At 31.2% G+C, this 17,064-nt stretch overlaps 1 protein-coding gene across 1 annotated transcript; it reads left to right on the top strand.

Moving 5' to 3' along the window:
* On the top strand, window positions 11,149-14,944 carry LOC18589019 (putative leucine-rich repeat receptor-like serine/threonine-protein kinase At2g24130). Its single transcript, XM_018127788.1, has 2 exons — window positions 11,149-13,742; window positions 14,235-14,944. The coding sequence occupies exons 1-2, from the start codon at window positions 11,168-11,170 to the stop codon at window positions 14,627-14,629; spliced, it is 2,970 nt and encodes a 989-aa protein (XP_017983277.1). The 5' UTR covers window positions 11,149-11,167; the 3' UTR covers window positions 14,630-14,944.

Below are 17,064 nucleotides of genomic sequence, written 5' to 3'. Positions count from 1 at the left end.
AAAAAATTATATTTTTATTATTTTGATAAATTTTAAAAATATTTTTTGTTATTTGGATCCTCTTATAAAAAATATTTTTGTTATAATTGATTATTCAAAAACTTTCATGTTCAATAATTTCCAATCTTAACACCATAAAAATATTAATATTTATATCAATTAAGCAAGACATTCAAAATATTTCTTTTCAATATTAAAAATATTATATATAAATAATATTAATAATATTGTTATATTGATTAATATGTTAAGTGAATAAATCGTAAATTGAAAATTAAACTAAAAGAGATTTTTATATGTGAAAAAACTTAATTTCTATTTTTTATTTTTTTCTTTAACTAATCTTAAGTATCTTGCATAATATTAAAGATTGCAGTACCACAATGAAGATAATTATAATGATTTGATCCCTATGAAATAGTTGAATAAAAATAATCAATAATATTTTATTAAAAAATAATAATAAATAAAGAGAAAAAAAAGAAATATAATGATACTTTTATTGTTTTATTGCTTTGTGGGATGGAGCGCACAAAAATGATAAGGTAATATTTTTCAAATGAGATCGGTCTCAAAGCTTATGAAATAGATTCAAGAGAAAGAAATAAGGTAAATGAAAAATATTTTATGTCATTTTCAAGTGTAAAATATTTTACGTTTGTTATGAAAAATAACTTAAAAAAATAAATAAAAATAACTGAAAGAACAATTAAAGAGAAGAAATAAAGTATTTAAGGGGAAAAAAGAGATTTTATTGAAGTGTGTATTTATATATGAACTGATGGGACCTATTTATAGGTAAATAACCTCCTTATCTTGATAAAACTTACATGATGAAGATAACACTTAGATATTAGATGGATTAAATCCTAATCCAATCTAATTTACATCAAATCTAGATACAGATAGAATAAATGGATATTCAGAAAAATATGCATAATACTCCCCTTTGAATATCCATTGTATTAAGAATATGTCTCGTTAAAACCTTACAAGAAAAAAGCCTCATGGGAAAAAATTCGAGTAAAAGAAAAAGAGTACATAATTCTTTTCAATAATAAGCTTATGAAATACTGTCTCATTAAAAACCTTATCAAGAAAAACCCAATGGGAAAAATCTTGATGAAGGAAAAGAGTACAATGCATATTTTACTCCCCCTGATGACTGCATTATAGAGATATTTAAAATGATACATTCCAACTTTTCAAATGTTGCAGTAAGAAGGGCTTTAGTGAACAAATCTGCTAGATTGTCACTTGACTGAATTTGTTGAACACTAATTTCACCATTTTCTTAGAGATTATGAGTGAAGAAGAATTTTTGGTGAACTATGTGTTTTGTTCGATCGCCTTTAACATATCTTTCCTTTAGTTGTGCTATGCAAGCAGTATTATCCTCATATAACATTGTTGAAATTTTTTTCTTGGTTGACATGCCACACGTTTCTCAAATATGTTAAGTTACAGATCTTAACCAGACACATTCATAACTTGCTCATGAGTTGTTAAAATTTCTGCATGGCTAGAAAAAGTAGCAATTATAGTTTGCTTTATAAATTGCCATAAAATAGCCATACCTCCATATGTGAACAAATAACCTGTCTGGGATCTAGCTTTGTGTGGATCAAATGAATATTCTACATCTGCATAACTAATTAAATTTTATTTTGATGCATTTCAATTATATAAGCTATATCCATTATTCCTCAGAGATATCAAAGTATATGTTTAATTCCATTCCAATGTCTTCGAGTTGAAAAGAACTATATCTTGTTAATAAATTCACAGCAATTGCTATATCAAGTCATGTATTGCTAGCAAGATACATTAATGCTCAAATTTCAATAAGATATAGTACTTCAGGACCATGAAGCTCTTTATTATCCTCACGAGATCGAAAAATGTCTTTTTTTCACATCTAATGACCTTACGATTATGGTAAACTCAATGGATATATTTTCTCTATATAAAATCGTTTTAGCATTTTGTGATATAATTTGATTGATAGACAAAAATGCCATTTGTCAAGTGTTCAATCTAAAGACCCAAACAAAACTTTGTTTTCCAAGGTCTTTCATCTCAAATTCTTTCTTTAAGTAATCTATAGGTTTTAATAACTTTTCAGGAGTTCCAATAATGTTCAAGTTATCAACATAAACAACAATTATAATAAATTTATATCTAAAACCTTTTTATAAAATACATGGGCATGTAGGATTATTACTATAATCTTCTTTCAACAAATTTGCACTAAGGGGATTATACCACATATGTCTGGATTGCTTTAATCCATATAAAGATTTATTCAATTTAATTGAATAAATTTCTCAGGAATTCAAATTTTATGCTTCAGGGAACTTAAATCCTTCAGAGCTTTTCATATAGATATCGATATCAAACGAGTCATATGAATAGGTTGTACCTACACTCATTAGATGCATTTTCATTTTTTCACTTATTGCCAGACTAGTTAATATAGAATTGTAATTGTGTCCACCACAGAGAATATCTCTTTTCATATTTAATACCAGATCTTTGGGTAAAACATTGTGCTATAAGTCGTGCTTTATATCTCATAATCTCATTTTTGTCATTTCGTTTTCACACAAATACCAATTTATATCTCATTAGTTTTACATCATTTGATGTATGGACTACAAGTCCAAAAACTTCGCGTTTTGCAATTAAATTCAATTCCACTTTGATTGCATCTTTCCACATTGGCCAATAATTTATATAAGTTCAAGATCCTCGTTTTTCTTTCATAATAGTGAGCTCTATATTATATACAAAATATCATCGATATTTATTTACTGGTTCCATCTTTTCCCATCATAACATAATTGATTGAGATCTCTTAATTTTCAATGATTTCAGGTACTTGAATTTCTTTTGAAAATTTTCTCAATTATGTCAAGAGTCTTTTCTAGAGTTTCTACTTCCTTTTTCTAACCATCTTAAATATTTGCTCCGTTTCTTTTTTAAGAATTTACCTTTAGAACCGATTGGTTTCCACGCTTCTGGCATGCCTTATCCTACAGGGACATCAATGCTAATGGAGCATTTGCAGCTAGTATATAAAATTTAGTTATTCCCTTTAGGTCAGTAAATACGTTTGACAACTAATTTACTATATTTTGTAAAATACTTATCTTTTGAACTTCAAGTTCATATTACTTTATGTGATGATCAAAACTAGATAATGATAATTTACTGTAAAAAATTTTCTCTTTCAGCTGCTTATTTTCTCCCCCTAATGTTGGAAAAATTGTTTCATCAAAATAACAATTGACAAACTTTGTCATGAATAAATCTCCTATCGATAATTCTAAATATTTAATTACAAATGGAGATTTGTATCCAACATATATTTCTAACTTTCTTTGAGGACCCATCTTTGTGCGTTGTGGTGGAGCAATTGAAACATATACCGCACATCAAAAAAATTCTTAGATAGAAAATATTTGGTTCCTGACCATAAACCAATTGTATAAGGAGAATTTATAATAACTCATTTGGCCTGATGCATACAAATGTTGTTGCATCCAAAATGGCATGCCCCCAAGTTAACATTGGGAGTTTGAATTTCATAAGCTTGCAATCAGTTGGAAGCATTTAATAAATAATTCTGATAAACCATTTGTGTATAAACATAAGCAACAGGCTGTTCAATAGTTATTTCAAGTAATATGCATTATTAAGGGCTTGAGATGTAAATCCACTAGCATTATCAAGACAAATAATCTTGATTACATAACTAGGAAAATGTACTTGCAAATGAATGGCTGCAAATACCAAATTGCAAGTTATAATAAGCACACATATGACCATCTAGTCGATGCATCGATTAAAACTATAAAATATCTAAATGGCTCACAAGATGGATGTATGAATCCACATATAACCTTGAATATTATTCAAAAACGTAGGGAATTCAGTCCCAACTTTAGTTGGTGGTAGCCTTATAATTTATTTACCTTCAGAGCAAGCAGCACATAAAATTCATTAGATTGAAAAATCTTCTGGTTTTCAATGAATGATCATATAAATTTTCAATCATTTTTTTTTTGCATCATTATTGATTGGGATGGTCCAACCGGTCATGTCAAACATAAAAATCATTAGTAAACTTCTGGTTTATTATGAGTTTCAATTATTCTAATATTTGTATAGTTTAATTCTGAGAACAAAGCAAGTAATTTTTTTTCAACACACACTTTCTATTTGAGATAATTGCAATATAGAGGTCTTAAGTGTCTTTTTCATTCGTTGTCTCAATATGATATCTATTCAAACAAATATCTTTAAAACTTAATAAACTTCTTTGAGACTTAATAGAAAATAATACATACTCTATTACTTTATTCCTCTAGGTAGTAAAATATTAACTCTTCTGGAGCTTTCAATTAATTTTAGACTACTAGATATTAAATTGACATTGACTTTTTTTTTTTGTTGCCAAGTAGGGAAAATATTTCTTGTCTTTAAATATAGTGTGTGTTATAGCAATATCTGCTAGACATATATTTACATTATTGATCTTAAACCCAACAAGATCAATATCTATATTTTTTTCAATAAAATAAAATATATACAATAAGAAACTTGCAAGTTAACATAAAAGATTATTAAATATAAAATTAAAACACATAATAAGAACATATTATTTAAATATAATGAAAACATATTAAAGTATCTTCATAATATAGTTATACTAAATATACCAATTACTATTAAGTTCATTCTCAGATATTTCTATTACCAATCATGTAATCAATTCTTTTTTCAAAGTGGACATATCTTGATGTGCTATACCAACTTGGCCATGATTAAACTTATCACAAGATGTTTTAATTATCAGTGATGCTTGATAAAATTTAAGACGTACAACAGGTACATGATCAATGATCTTTCATGCCATATCAATAACAATACATTTTCTATATTCTTTTTATTCTTTTCATTATTTATCCACTTCTGGTGGGTTACAAGTATTCATCCATTTTTTTATTGGTTATCCACTTCTAGTGGGTTAGTGGTTTAAAGTATCCATCTACTTTTTGTGCGTTGAAAGTATTCATCTATTTGTGGTAGGTTACAAGTATATATCCACTTTTGGTGGGTGATCCACATATGATGGGTTATCCACTTCTGGTGGATTATACATTTTTTAGTAGGTTACGACATTCATCCACTTTTGGTGGTAAATTATTCATCCACTTCTGATGGCAAAATTATCTTTAAATTTTAATAGTAAAATTATTATTCACTTATGGTGATAAAATTATAATTAGAATTAAAATAGTGATAGTGTAAATTATTATAACGACCTCTTCCATATCCATGATCATAATTATTAAATAATATAGCATTCACTTCAGGGAATAGATAGATTTATAACCATGATCGTAATTATTAAATGATATTGCATTCACTTCAGGGAATAAATAAATTTATAATTTTTTTATTAATAACTCGTTTGTCACATTCACTTCAGGGAATGAATATTATAATTTTTCATTAATAGCTATATAATAGCAAATTCACTTTCCAATTAATAGACAGAATATAATATATACTATATGATAGTAAAATTCATATTCAGGTTGATTTTAAGAGAATATAAATACTAAAGAGATATCAAGTGACTTACCTGATTTTGTTACAACCAAAAATTAAAGACCAACCATTGAAATCCTTTTAAAGCTTTGAGATGATGAAAACAAAGTAATACCAACACTTACCTGATTTGCTAAAATTATAAATCAAAATTGAATAATTGAAATCCTTTTGAAGCTTAAAGATGATGAAACAAAATAATTCCAAAACTTGAGAGATCAGAGAGGATCGTGCTGATAACGTGTTATGAAAAATAACTTAAAAGAATAAATAAAAATAACTGAAAGAATAATTAAAGAGAAGAAATAAAGTATTTAAGGGGAGAAAAAAGATTTTATTGAAGTGTGTATTCACAAATGAATTGAGGGGACTTATCTATAGGTAAATAATCCCCTTATCTTGATAGAACTTACAAGATGAAGATAACACTTAGAGATTAGATGGATTAAATCCTAATCCAATATAATTTACATCAAATCTAGATATAGATAGAATAAATGGATATTCACAAAAATATTCATAACAATGTTGATATTTTAAACTTTTTTTGTTAATTCCTAAAATATTTTATATTCGTAAAAAATTTTTTCTCTTAAAAAAAGGGATAAAGTTGAAAGATTTTATTTCAAAAAAAAAAATCAATCCAAACGGTTAATAAAACAATAATTATATCATTCATACATCAACCATAAATTTAAAAATTCTTTTTAAAAAAGTAGTGTTATTACATAGAGAAGTGTAAAACATGAGAGGCAGGCCTAATATTTTGTATATTGGGCTTCACTAGGGCAGAGATAAAAAAATTAGAGTCCAAAAGGTGGAATGGAAGGTTTCACCAGCCTAGCCCACTTTGAAATCGGCTTAGGTTTAGCTAAGCCCAATCAGAAATCACTATTTTATTTATTTATATAATACTTCTCCTCATAATTATCAAATTGAAATTCTTCGAATTATTAATTTTCTGAATTGAATATCGAAAATGGAATCAATGGTAAAGGACGATGTAAAATTTTCAACTTAATTTTTTTACATTTATTGATATGAAGTAAAACAACTATGATGACATTTTAAAATAAAAAAATTAATATTTTTATGAACAATAATGAAGTGGTTCTATTTAAAAAATATTTATTTGTCCAACTTCATGTATGCACAATATATTATATATTATATGTATAAAATATGAAAATAATTTAATATTTTTAAAAAATATATATATAAATTAAAATTTTTGAACTCCTAAACAATTAAATGAGAGAACAAAATTAATATTTTTATATTATTTAAGTCTAAAATCTTTATATATATATATATTTATAAGATTTTTTCAAAAACTAATTAAAATTGAATCTATAAGTAATTGATCAGTAGTTCTAGTTTTTAATACATCAATGGCGTAGTGAAGTGTATCATACTTATATACATATTGTACACTATTTATCGATTCGGTTGTAAATTGATAGATGTACCACCAATTCCTCATAAAATCAATTTTTCGCATAAACATGTATTGATTTTGTTATGAACCAAATCGAATTGTACAATGTGTATTGATTATTTATGTTGTTGCAATGTACTGCCCTTTTTATAAAATATTTTAAAATGTTAATATAAAAATATTATTTATTATTTTAATGCAATTTTTGCTTAAGGAGTAACTTACAAAATGATTTACTTGCAAATAATTTGATCGATCAAAGCCACCTTGTGTTTGGAAGAGTGAAACAGTGAATGTTGGCCTTTCTTTCTATAATTAAGCCTTTGAACTTCAAAAATCAAAGAGTCATTGAAGAAAACAACCATAATATTAGACATTTATTAATTGAATACTAAAAGGTAATTAAAATTAAACTCTCATTCCATCATATACAATATATATCTTATTCATGCTTCTTCAAATATAGTTCAATTTGGTAGTGGAATATATTCTATTTTACTATGTAAAAACTTATGTCACTTAGTCACTAATCAATTTATTTTAATATTAACATGTTTTGTGTTCCTTTTATTTTATTGTCAAAGCAAATGTTTAAATTTTTTTCCCAAAATAAGATTATATTAACCATGCAAAAGATATAATTAATATCAATAATTTTTCAATATAAGTTTTTCATTAATTTTTCAATATAATATCAAAATACGATTACATAGTCCGAACCTCCTCAATTATATTTATAATACTGATGTAAAAAAACTAAGGGAAAATTAGGGCACTCAAATATAAGGAGTGAATTCTCATTTCTTCTTCTATGACTCTTCACATCTGTCTCATCTTTATTTTACCTAAATTCTTTAAACTCTGTTAAATTCTTCAATAACTTGTTTGATTGTTTGAATTAATCTTTAATTTAAATCATCATAATTTGTTAGCAAATTATGCACGACTACTTGCCTTAACATTTTCGTTCAACCTTTTTTATCCCATCACCATTTAATGTGACAAAAATTTATTATATAAGTATTTAAGGATGGGATTTATCAATTTATGATAGATTAATTATTCATAAATATATTACAAATACGTAAGTATAATAAGTTTTTGTCATATCAAATGAGACAAATAGCTCAGACAAGACAATCAATAATGATATCTTTTCTTTCTTTATGCACAATTGACAATGCGAGAGAGTTGGCTTCCACGGAAAGTAGCAAGCTAAACTAATTAAACCACCCAAAATTCAGCTGCCTGCCGGACCCCTCGAGGTAATGTATGCCCACTCAGCCACTCTTATATGTGAACCCTTTGCAGCACCTTATAATTTGTATGTATACTTTATTATGAGCATGATGGTAGACAACATCGAAGACCAAAGCTTTCCTACTTGCATCTTGTGAGCCGCTTTTGTCATAAAATTTACAGGCAATTTGGCCTTAATTATGTTGAAATAATGACTCATATGTCAAGAGTCGTGACTCTTGAATCCTAGTTGAGCTTTTTTTTTACTGAAAAATTAGACAGAATAGTTGAACTTTGCCAAAATTTGGATTTGCTCCTGTCATATTAAGCTTCAGGCGTTGCCTTTTGCATTTTTTTAGTTGTTTTGGAGTCAAAAGCCAAGACGCATTTCACACGAATTTCTGCCTCATGCGTTTTCGAGTTTTTCTTTCATTATATTTTCTTGGGTCAATGGAACCAGCTAGCTAGCTCGCTCTAAAGTAAAAAAAACTCAAGAACCACGACCCCTTCCTGATCTTTTCTTCAAAGCTCATGTACTTTTCAGCAATTGACTTCATTTTAATATGTATAGAGAAGAGATGGAGATATTGGCATGACTAAAATGTTGGTGTATGCAGCAAGTGGATCCAAGATGGGAAGAATAATGGAGGCAGCTGCCCCATTGGGATTCTTAAAAAAATAAAAAAAAATTGAGAACTTTATTGAAAGTGTCAAAAAGTCCTTCAAAATATATGCTCTTCGTGCCTTCATGAATTAGGTTTGAAAATCAGGCTAAGTAATTCATCTTTGCTAGTTAAACTTTAGAACTTTTAGTGGTTAATTACTTTGAACAAAAGTGAATTCAAGATCCATGCTTTGCTCCTCCTATCTGTTAATATATTTGTAGTATATATTTGTTGAATTCAATGGTATATTCATACAAATGAAGCGGCGTAGAAAGGTATACAAAGCAAAAAACTAATTGTCATCTTGCTGAACAATATTTTGACGCACTCGCCCTCACCTAATTGCAGATTGTTTACATGCAACACGTAAGAGTCATCTATATTCACAGATAAGGTAACACGTAGTAACAGGTTTTTCCATAGGAGGTTGGTTGCGTTTGCATGGTGTGCTAGCTGGCTAGCTATCCTTGAAACCCTTTCAGTGCAGTTTTACCCAATAAATTAAAATCAATCAATGAATCTCTGTATCTACCCATATACTTTACGCCGAGATTTCCCCTTAGGCTGTCCACACCTCACTCTCAGCCGACAAATATACCAAAGAAATATATGAAGAACAACAACAAACCGAGTTGCCAGCATTACCTTTCAAAAGCATGCCTCTATAATAAATAAGAAGCAATTATCAGAAATAATTGGGTATTTAAAATTAACTATTAAAATAAATTTAATTATTTTTTATTATATTTAATTATGACTTGATAAAAATACTTTTGACATTATTTTAAATAAATTAAACTATTCTTAACAATTTCTCCCTATTTATACTTTCGATTTCTCTTTCTCACCATCCAGCTTTCTCTAATTTTATCAATTTATCTCTTCGACATACATCTGCTATACTCTTAATTTTTCTCTTTCGCACTTTCAAGACGCCAAGAGATAGTTTTGATGTGTTTGAGATGAGTAGTTATTTGAAAGTTTTGATTTTTAGGTATTTTGGATGAAACTAAAATAAAAGAAATGATCACAGATGTTTGATATAGTTTTTAATTGAATCAATTTGGTATCTTGACATTAATAAACTCAAGAATTTAAAATTTATAAACCTAGGGTTTCAAAGGAAACTTTTTTTATTTTAGTCGAAATATGTATTTTAGATAAGAAAATTTGTGTTTTGATTTATGAAAACATATTAGAAACACTTTAATTGGTTCCAAATTATCAATAAAAAAACAAAAAAAAATGAGGAGAGTTGAGAGGATTTGAAGTTTTGATTTGTAAGTAACAACAATATTTTAGGCAATAAATCGTAACAAATTTTTTTTGATTATGACGTGTAATAATAATAATATTTTTTAAACATGACGTGTAATAATAATATTTTTTCAACATGACGTGTAATATATTTTTGTATATAACGTGTGACAATAATATTTTTTTTTAATATGACGTGTAACAACTTTTTTTTTAACTATGACGTATAACATATTTTTGTACATGACGTATAACAACATCATTTTTTTTAATATGGTGTGTAAAAATCTTTTTTAACTATGAGGTGTAACATGTTTTTGTATATGACATGTAACAATAATATTTTTTTTTCAACATGAAGTGTAAGAATCTTTTTAACCATGACGTGTAATATGTTTTTGTACATGACGTGTAATAATAATATTTTTTTAACATGACGTGTAACATGTTTTTGTATATGGTGTGTAATATTGTATAATAACGTGCAATATCATTAAAGATAATTTTGTCTAATTCAATTTAAAATAATTAAAATTATAAATAGAGTTATTTTTAAAATGATCTTTATCTATAAGGTTGTTTTTTAAAGCCTTTTTGTTTTCCTTAACAACGCATCATCCACTAATTTGTCCCAAACTCACAAGCAAACAACATTAGCCAAAAGTGTTAGGCCTATTGCTGACATGTATACCACCATTGTTACACGGCTCGTGACACTGCTGACGTGTACAGTACCTGTCCACACTTGTTAACCTCAGATTGGTCAAGTTCATAGTCAAATTTCAGAGGCGCCAAACGTACGTTCCCTCCTTCAACGGCAGTTAGGCACAGCCAACAAATTTTCTAGCTACCCTTTTTCCGTTTTGGTATATATTGCACATGTCTCAACGATACAGCTTCCATCTTACTAAAAACTTGGTGGTGCAAACAAGCACTTTTTGTATGTCAAATGGTCTCTTTGTTTCACTACAAGGAGCGAATGGGGTTTTGCAAATTTTCCAAGTTTAGTGTTCTGTTCCTGATCAGCATTCTCTTTGTAGCTACCGCGGAAGAGAATGCTAGAATTGGGAAGGATCGAGTTTCGTTGCTTTTATTCATGTCAGGCATTGTTTTAGACCCCGAACCTGCTCTGGAAGATTGGAATTCAAGTGTGCATGTGTGTAACTGGACAGGAGTCCAGTGCAACCAAGCTAGAGATCAAGTTGTGCAGCTTGACCTTAGTGGAAGGTCACTTAAAGGCACTATTTCTCCCGCTCTTGCTAATCTTTCTTCTTTGGCGGTTCTTGATTTGTCAAAGAACTTCTTTGAAGGTCATATTCCAGGAGAGCTAGGTTCTCTTGTTCAGCTCAAACAACTTAGTTTATCATGGAATCTTCTTGAAGGAAACATTCCTTCAGAGTTGGGTTTTCTTCACCAATTAGTATATCTTGATTTGGCGAATAACGGGCTTGTGGGGGATATTCCAGCTCCTCTTTTCTGCAATGGATCGTATTCTTTGCAATATATCGATCTTTCTAACAATTCTCTCAGTGGTCGAATCCCTTTGAAGAATGAATGTGCACTTCACGAGTTGAGGTTTTTGTTACTCTGGTCGAATAGACTAGTTGGTCCGGTGCCTCAAGCCCTTTCAAACTCCTCAAGGCTTCAATGGCTTGATTTGGAGTCAAATATGTTAAATGGGGAGTTGCCATCCGACATGGTACGTCAAATGCCGCAGTTGCAGTTCCTCTATTTGTCCTATAATGAGTTTGTTAGCCATGATGGTAACACTAACCTCGAACCTTTTTTTGCTTCTTTACTCAATTCCTCTAACTTACAAGAACTAGAATTAGCCGGAAATAATCTTGGTGGAGAGATACCTCCTATTATTGGTTATCTTTCAACCAATCTTGTACAAATTCATCTAGATGATAATCTCATATACGGTTCGATTCCTCCTCGCATTTCAAACCTTATGAATCTTACCCTCTTGAACTTGTCCAGCAACCTTTTGAATGGAACCATCCCACATGAACTATGCAGAATGGAAAAACTAGAGAGAGTTTATCTGTCAAATAATTCGCTCTCCGGTGAGATTCCAGCAGCTCTAGGAAATATTACGCATTTAGGTCTGTTAGATTTATCAAAGAACAAGCTTTCAGGTTCAATTCCTGATAGTTTTGCCAACCTCTCCCAGCTAAGAAGACTCCTGCTTTTTGGAAATCAGCTTTCAGGGACAATTCCTCCAAGTCTAGGAAAATGTGTCAACTTGGAGATTTTAGACCTTTCTCATAATAAACTTTCAGGGATAATCCCTGGTGAAGTTGCAGGATTGAGGAGCTTGAAGTTATACGTGAATTTGTCTAGCAATCACCTTCAAGGACCTTTACCACTACAGCTGAGTAAAATGGATATGGTCTTAGGAATTGATCTGTCTTCTAATAATCTCTCAGGTACAATCCCATCGCAGCTTGGGAGCTGCATTGCCCTCGAGTACCTCAACCTTTCTGGTAATCTCTTAGAAGGTGAACTTCCAGCTTTTATAGGACAGTTGCCTTACCTTAAAGAACTAGATGTAGCTTTAAACCAGTTAACTGGAGACATACCACTAACTTTTCAGGCATCATCAACTCTCAAGGAAATGAACTTCTCTTTTAACAAGTTCCACGGGAATATATCAGGCAAGGGAGCATTTTCATTGCTAACTGTAGACTCTTTCCTGGGAAATGATGGTCTTTGTGGTTCGATAAAAGGCATGCCAAACTGCCGAAGGAAACATCCTTCTCATTTGGTTATAATTTTGCCAATCATCATGTCATTGTTTGCAACTCCTTTATTGTTTATGTTTGGATATCCTCTGGTGCTCAAGTCAAAGTTCAGAAGTCGACTGGCAGTATTCAATGGAGGGGACTTTGAAGATGAGGAAAAAGAAAGGAAAGAGCTCAAGTACCCAAGAATCTCATATCGACAACTTATTGAAGCCACTGGTGGGTTCAGAGCTTCAAGCTTAATTGGTTCAGGCCGGTTTGGTCATGTATATAAAGGAACTCTTGGGGACAATACAAGAATAGCTGTGAAGGTTTTGGATACAAAGACAGCTGGAGAAATTTCAGGGAGTTTTAAGAGAGAATGTGAAGTTCTAAAGAGAACCAGGCACAGAAATTTGATTAGGATCATAACAATTTGCAGCAAGCCAGATTTCAGAGCTCTTGTCCTTCCTCTGATGCCAAATGGGAGTCTAGAGAGGCATCTATACCCAAGCCACGGATTAAGCTATGGCTTAAATTTGAGTCAGTTGGTGAACATCTGTAGTGATGTTGCTGAAGGGGTTGCTTATCTGCACCATCACTCACCAGTTAAAGTTGTGCACTGTGATCTTAAACCAAGCAATATTCTTCTTGACGAAGACATGACTGCTTTGGTGACTGATTTTGGAATTGCAAGATTGGTCAGAGGTGTCGATGAGAGTATTTCTGCAAATGATTCAATCTCCTATAGCTCAGCAGATGGCTTGCTATGTGGATCTGTCGGCTATATAGCTCCTGGTATGTATTTTCTTCTTATGTATTGCTTTATTTTTTACTATAATTATTATTGTTTCATATAGGAATAACATAAATCTACTTTCTCCTTAGTACTTCAGAGTCCACATAGGATGTAGAGTTAATAAGAACAATGATACAGTCATCAATTTTATCAATGCTATTGCACTGGATACATCGTCAAATCTCAGGAAATTCATTTATCTAATTAAATTCTGTTTTGAATCAATAGTTTTGAGAACCTTATTTTGCTTTTTAAAGTCAGTTGTTGACTCATTCTAGTTGTAGGTTATCATTGAAGATCTCATTAGTGACCACATTAGGCTGCACCACTTTGAATGGCTAGGTCATTATCCTAAAATTTAGGTGAATTAATCTTAGTATATATAAGAAAAATGATATAGTACACTCTAATCAAATCATAAAATTAAGTCATCTGATCATTACCTAAAATATATATTCACTGTTATTTCTCTCTCACTTGATTGAAAGCAGAATATGGAATGGGCAAACGCGCCTCCACTCAAGGGGATGTATACAGTTATGGGGTCCTTTTGTTGGAAATTGTTTCAGGAATGCGACCTACTGACCATGAAGGTACAAGCTTGCATGAATGGGTAAAAAGTCACTATCCGCATAAGCTTGAAGCCATAGTAGAGCAAGCATTGATCAGGTGCAGCCCTGCTGAAATGCCAACAAAATATGACGAAATGTGGCGTGATGTAATTTTGGAACTGATTGAACTTGGCCTTATGTGTACACAGTACAATCCCTTAACGAGACCATCCATGCTAGATGTAGCCCTTGAGATGGGGCGGCTAAAGCAGTATCTCGCTAATCCTGCCTCGATGTTGACCGGAGAGGCCTCTTCTAAGGCTGATGCTTTCTGATCATAGAATGATGAGTTTTCAACATTGTATTCATTTGTTTGATTTTTTTACTTAATTATTTCCTTTCCTCGGTAAAATTATTCTAAAAATTAGTATCAAATATCACAAGGGTACTATAGTTAATGATTTCACTACTCTAATATCATTATGTCAATTCTAGCTAAGACTTGTGCAAAACGTTTTCCCAGTAGAGGTGAAGTGAACAGCAGATGAGTATGTCAAGTATAAAGGGCTTTTCCCTTTCACCGCCCAAAAAGCTCCTTTGTCAAGAAAAAAGGCATTCCATTGCTTTTACTTAATTCATTTTCTAAATCATCAACCAACCAAAGATGACCTTTGTACTTTATTAATGATATCTATCAGATAAATGGGATGTGTAATCAGGAGTGTGTACTATGAATCATCCGTCATCCAATTATATTAGTGTAGTCTTCCCTTTAAATATTAGCCTTGTTTTTGTGGCAAGCAATGTGGATGGATTTCCAAAATAGATATTGCAGTACTCAGGTCTCTTTTAACCTACCATTGATATAGAATTTACCTAAAACAACTAGATGCTAGTGGATGGCTATAACCATATTTTAATCCCACTCCAATATAATCATAAAAATCCACCTTAAACAATTCAATATTATCATTCACAGCCTTGCACTAGCATCAGGAGAAAGTCATAAAACCACTGCTTATTGCAGTAGGCCAAATTGTCTCGGGCAAAAGATGGGAAACCAGGGATTAGAAAAATAATTAATAGGTGATATACAAATCAATATCCAAGTCAAGTTGGGAAGTCACCAGGCTATGAATATGAGACCAGTCTAGAAATAGGTTTAGTGGCAGCATGACTTTTATATCAGAAATGCAACATCTGCTGTTTATCTTAAATTATATATCTAATTGTGTTTTCCTTGCCTTGAAAAACACATTTCACCAACCTGCTGCTATGGGCCTCCTGAATGGCTAACTAGTTGTCCACCGGTATAACCTGATAACAAATTCGTCTCCACCCTTTCTTCTTCCCAAATAATTTCCTCCCACTGCCATAACCTACCAATACTAACTCTTCTGCCCCCCTCCCCCCCTTCCTTTTTGTTTGATTAATGTACAATCATAAAACAAATAATGGAATTTTAGTTAGAAAAATTACAAGCAGGCCACTCAACATGGCCTTTTGCACCAATACCACAGTGTCAACACATTTACGAGTAAAATTACCTTGCCACCCCTATCAAAAAATCTGAAGTGAGAATGCATGCCTTAACTTCAGAAGAGATTATTTCTCTTCCATACGATGTATTGGATAGTTAAAAGCAGATGTCAGCTTCCTATTTGGTAACAGTAACACTCCAATAAATCGTAACAGATGTTGTATATTCTTCTGGGGTTTCCATATTTTAATCTTTTTAAGTTGATGCCAACTGGTGGCTCTGGCAACTCAATCGCATAGCTAATCTGATCAGAATCCATGCCATGTCAGTTGTTATTGGCATGTTCGAGAAAAAGGAAGCATTTCATTTAATCATTCCCTTGCACCAGTCCTTAGCCACAATGCGGACAAGCATTCTTTCTGATAATCTGTAGTGGTGTCATTTTCCGACAAATTAACTCAATGGAAACTTGGAAAAGTGCCCGAGAGTGAAATTAGGATCAAGCGCAAAACCTCATCATAGCCATATACTTCAGAAATGCAAACTAAATAGACCAAGTTGATATTGTTGTTTATTGCATAAATATTGTAGACATTTCAGTAGCTACTTTTGTGGGGGTGTTAGCTTTTAAGTATCTTAGTAGAAACGCAAACTAAGTAGATAAGTTTTTTACTTCTTGGTTTCCCCTTCATTTATAGTACCAGTTTATGTCCCTCCCATTAGGCTCTATGTGAGGTGGGGTTGGGTGTGGCTGTTCGGTGTAATCTTGCCCCTATGAAACGTCCCTCACAGGCGATGATATTGCTAAACCTCTCTAGGCCCAGCTAACTACTTTGGGGAAGATTACATAGAGCTGACCATTCTAAACAGAAAGGCTGAAAGGCTATGATATTCAAACTATAACTTTTGAGATGGTCATCAGAAAAAAAAAATAAAGGAAAGAAAGAAAAGAAATCTGATGAATAATTTTGTCCACAAGAAATTGAAAATTTCCTCTGCTGTAGAAGAGGATAAGCACCGGTCCAGAGCCTATAATCGATTAGTTAAATTTCAGTGAGCATGCGCAGTTATAAATTTTTTGGGAAAAAAGATTAGTGATTGAATACTAGCAGCCGGATATTATAGGGAGCCAAAGTAGGTTGAAATGCTTTAAAGGAACACACACATAGTGCTGATTCCACTTGTGGTAAAGGAAGCAAACTGCACACTCATGCTTTAAAAAACTAAAAAAAGAAAAGGGGGGGAAGTATGACCAGATGCCACTAGACAGAGACCTCCACAAGGAATCTT

The sequence above is a fragment of the Theobroma cacao genome, chromosome 9 (genome assembly GCF_000208745.1).
Source record: "Theobroma cacao cultivar B97-61/B2 chromosome 9, Criollo_cocoa_genome_V2, whole genome shotgun sequence".
NCBI classification, from domain to species: domain Eukaryota; kingdom Viridiplantae; phylum Streptophyta; class Magnoliopsida; order Malvales; family Malvaceae; genus Theobroma; species Theobroma cacao.
Note: the sequence above shows the minus strand (reverse complement) of the source record. Positions and strands in the feature narration are given on the sequence as shown.

Coding starts and splice junctions, on each gene's coding strand:
- LOC18589019 (XM_018127788.1), top strand. CDS start 11,168: ATGGTCTCTTTGTTTCACTACAAGGAGCGAATGGGGTTTTGCAAATTT. Junction 13,743..14,234: donor TGTCGGCTATATAGCTCCTG/GTATGTATTTTC, acceptor GATTGAAAGCAG/AATATGGAATGGGCAAACGC.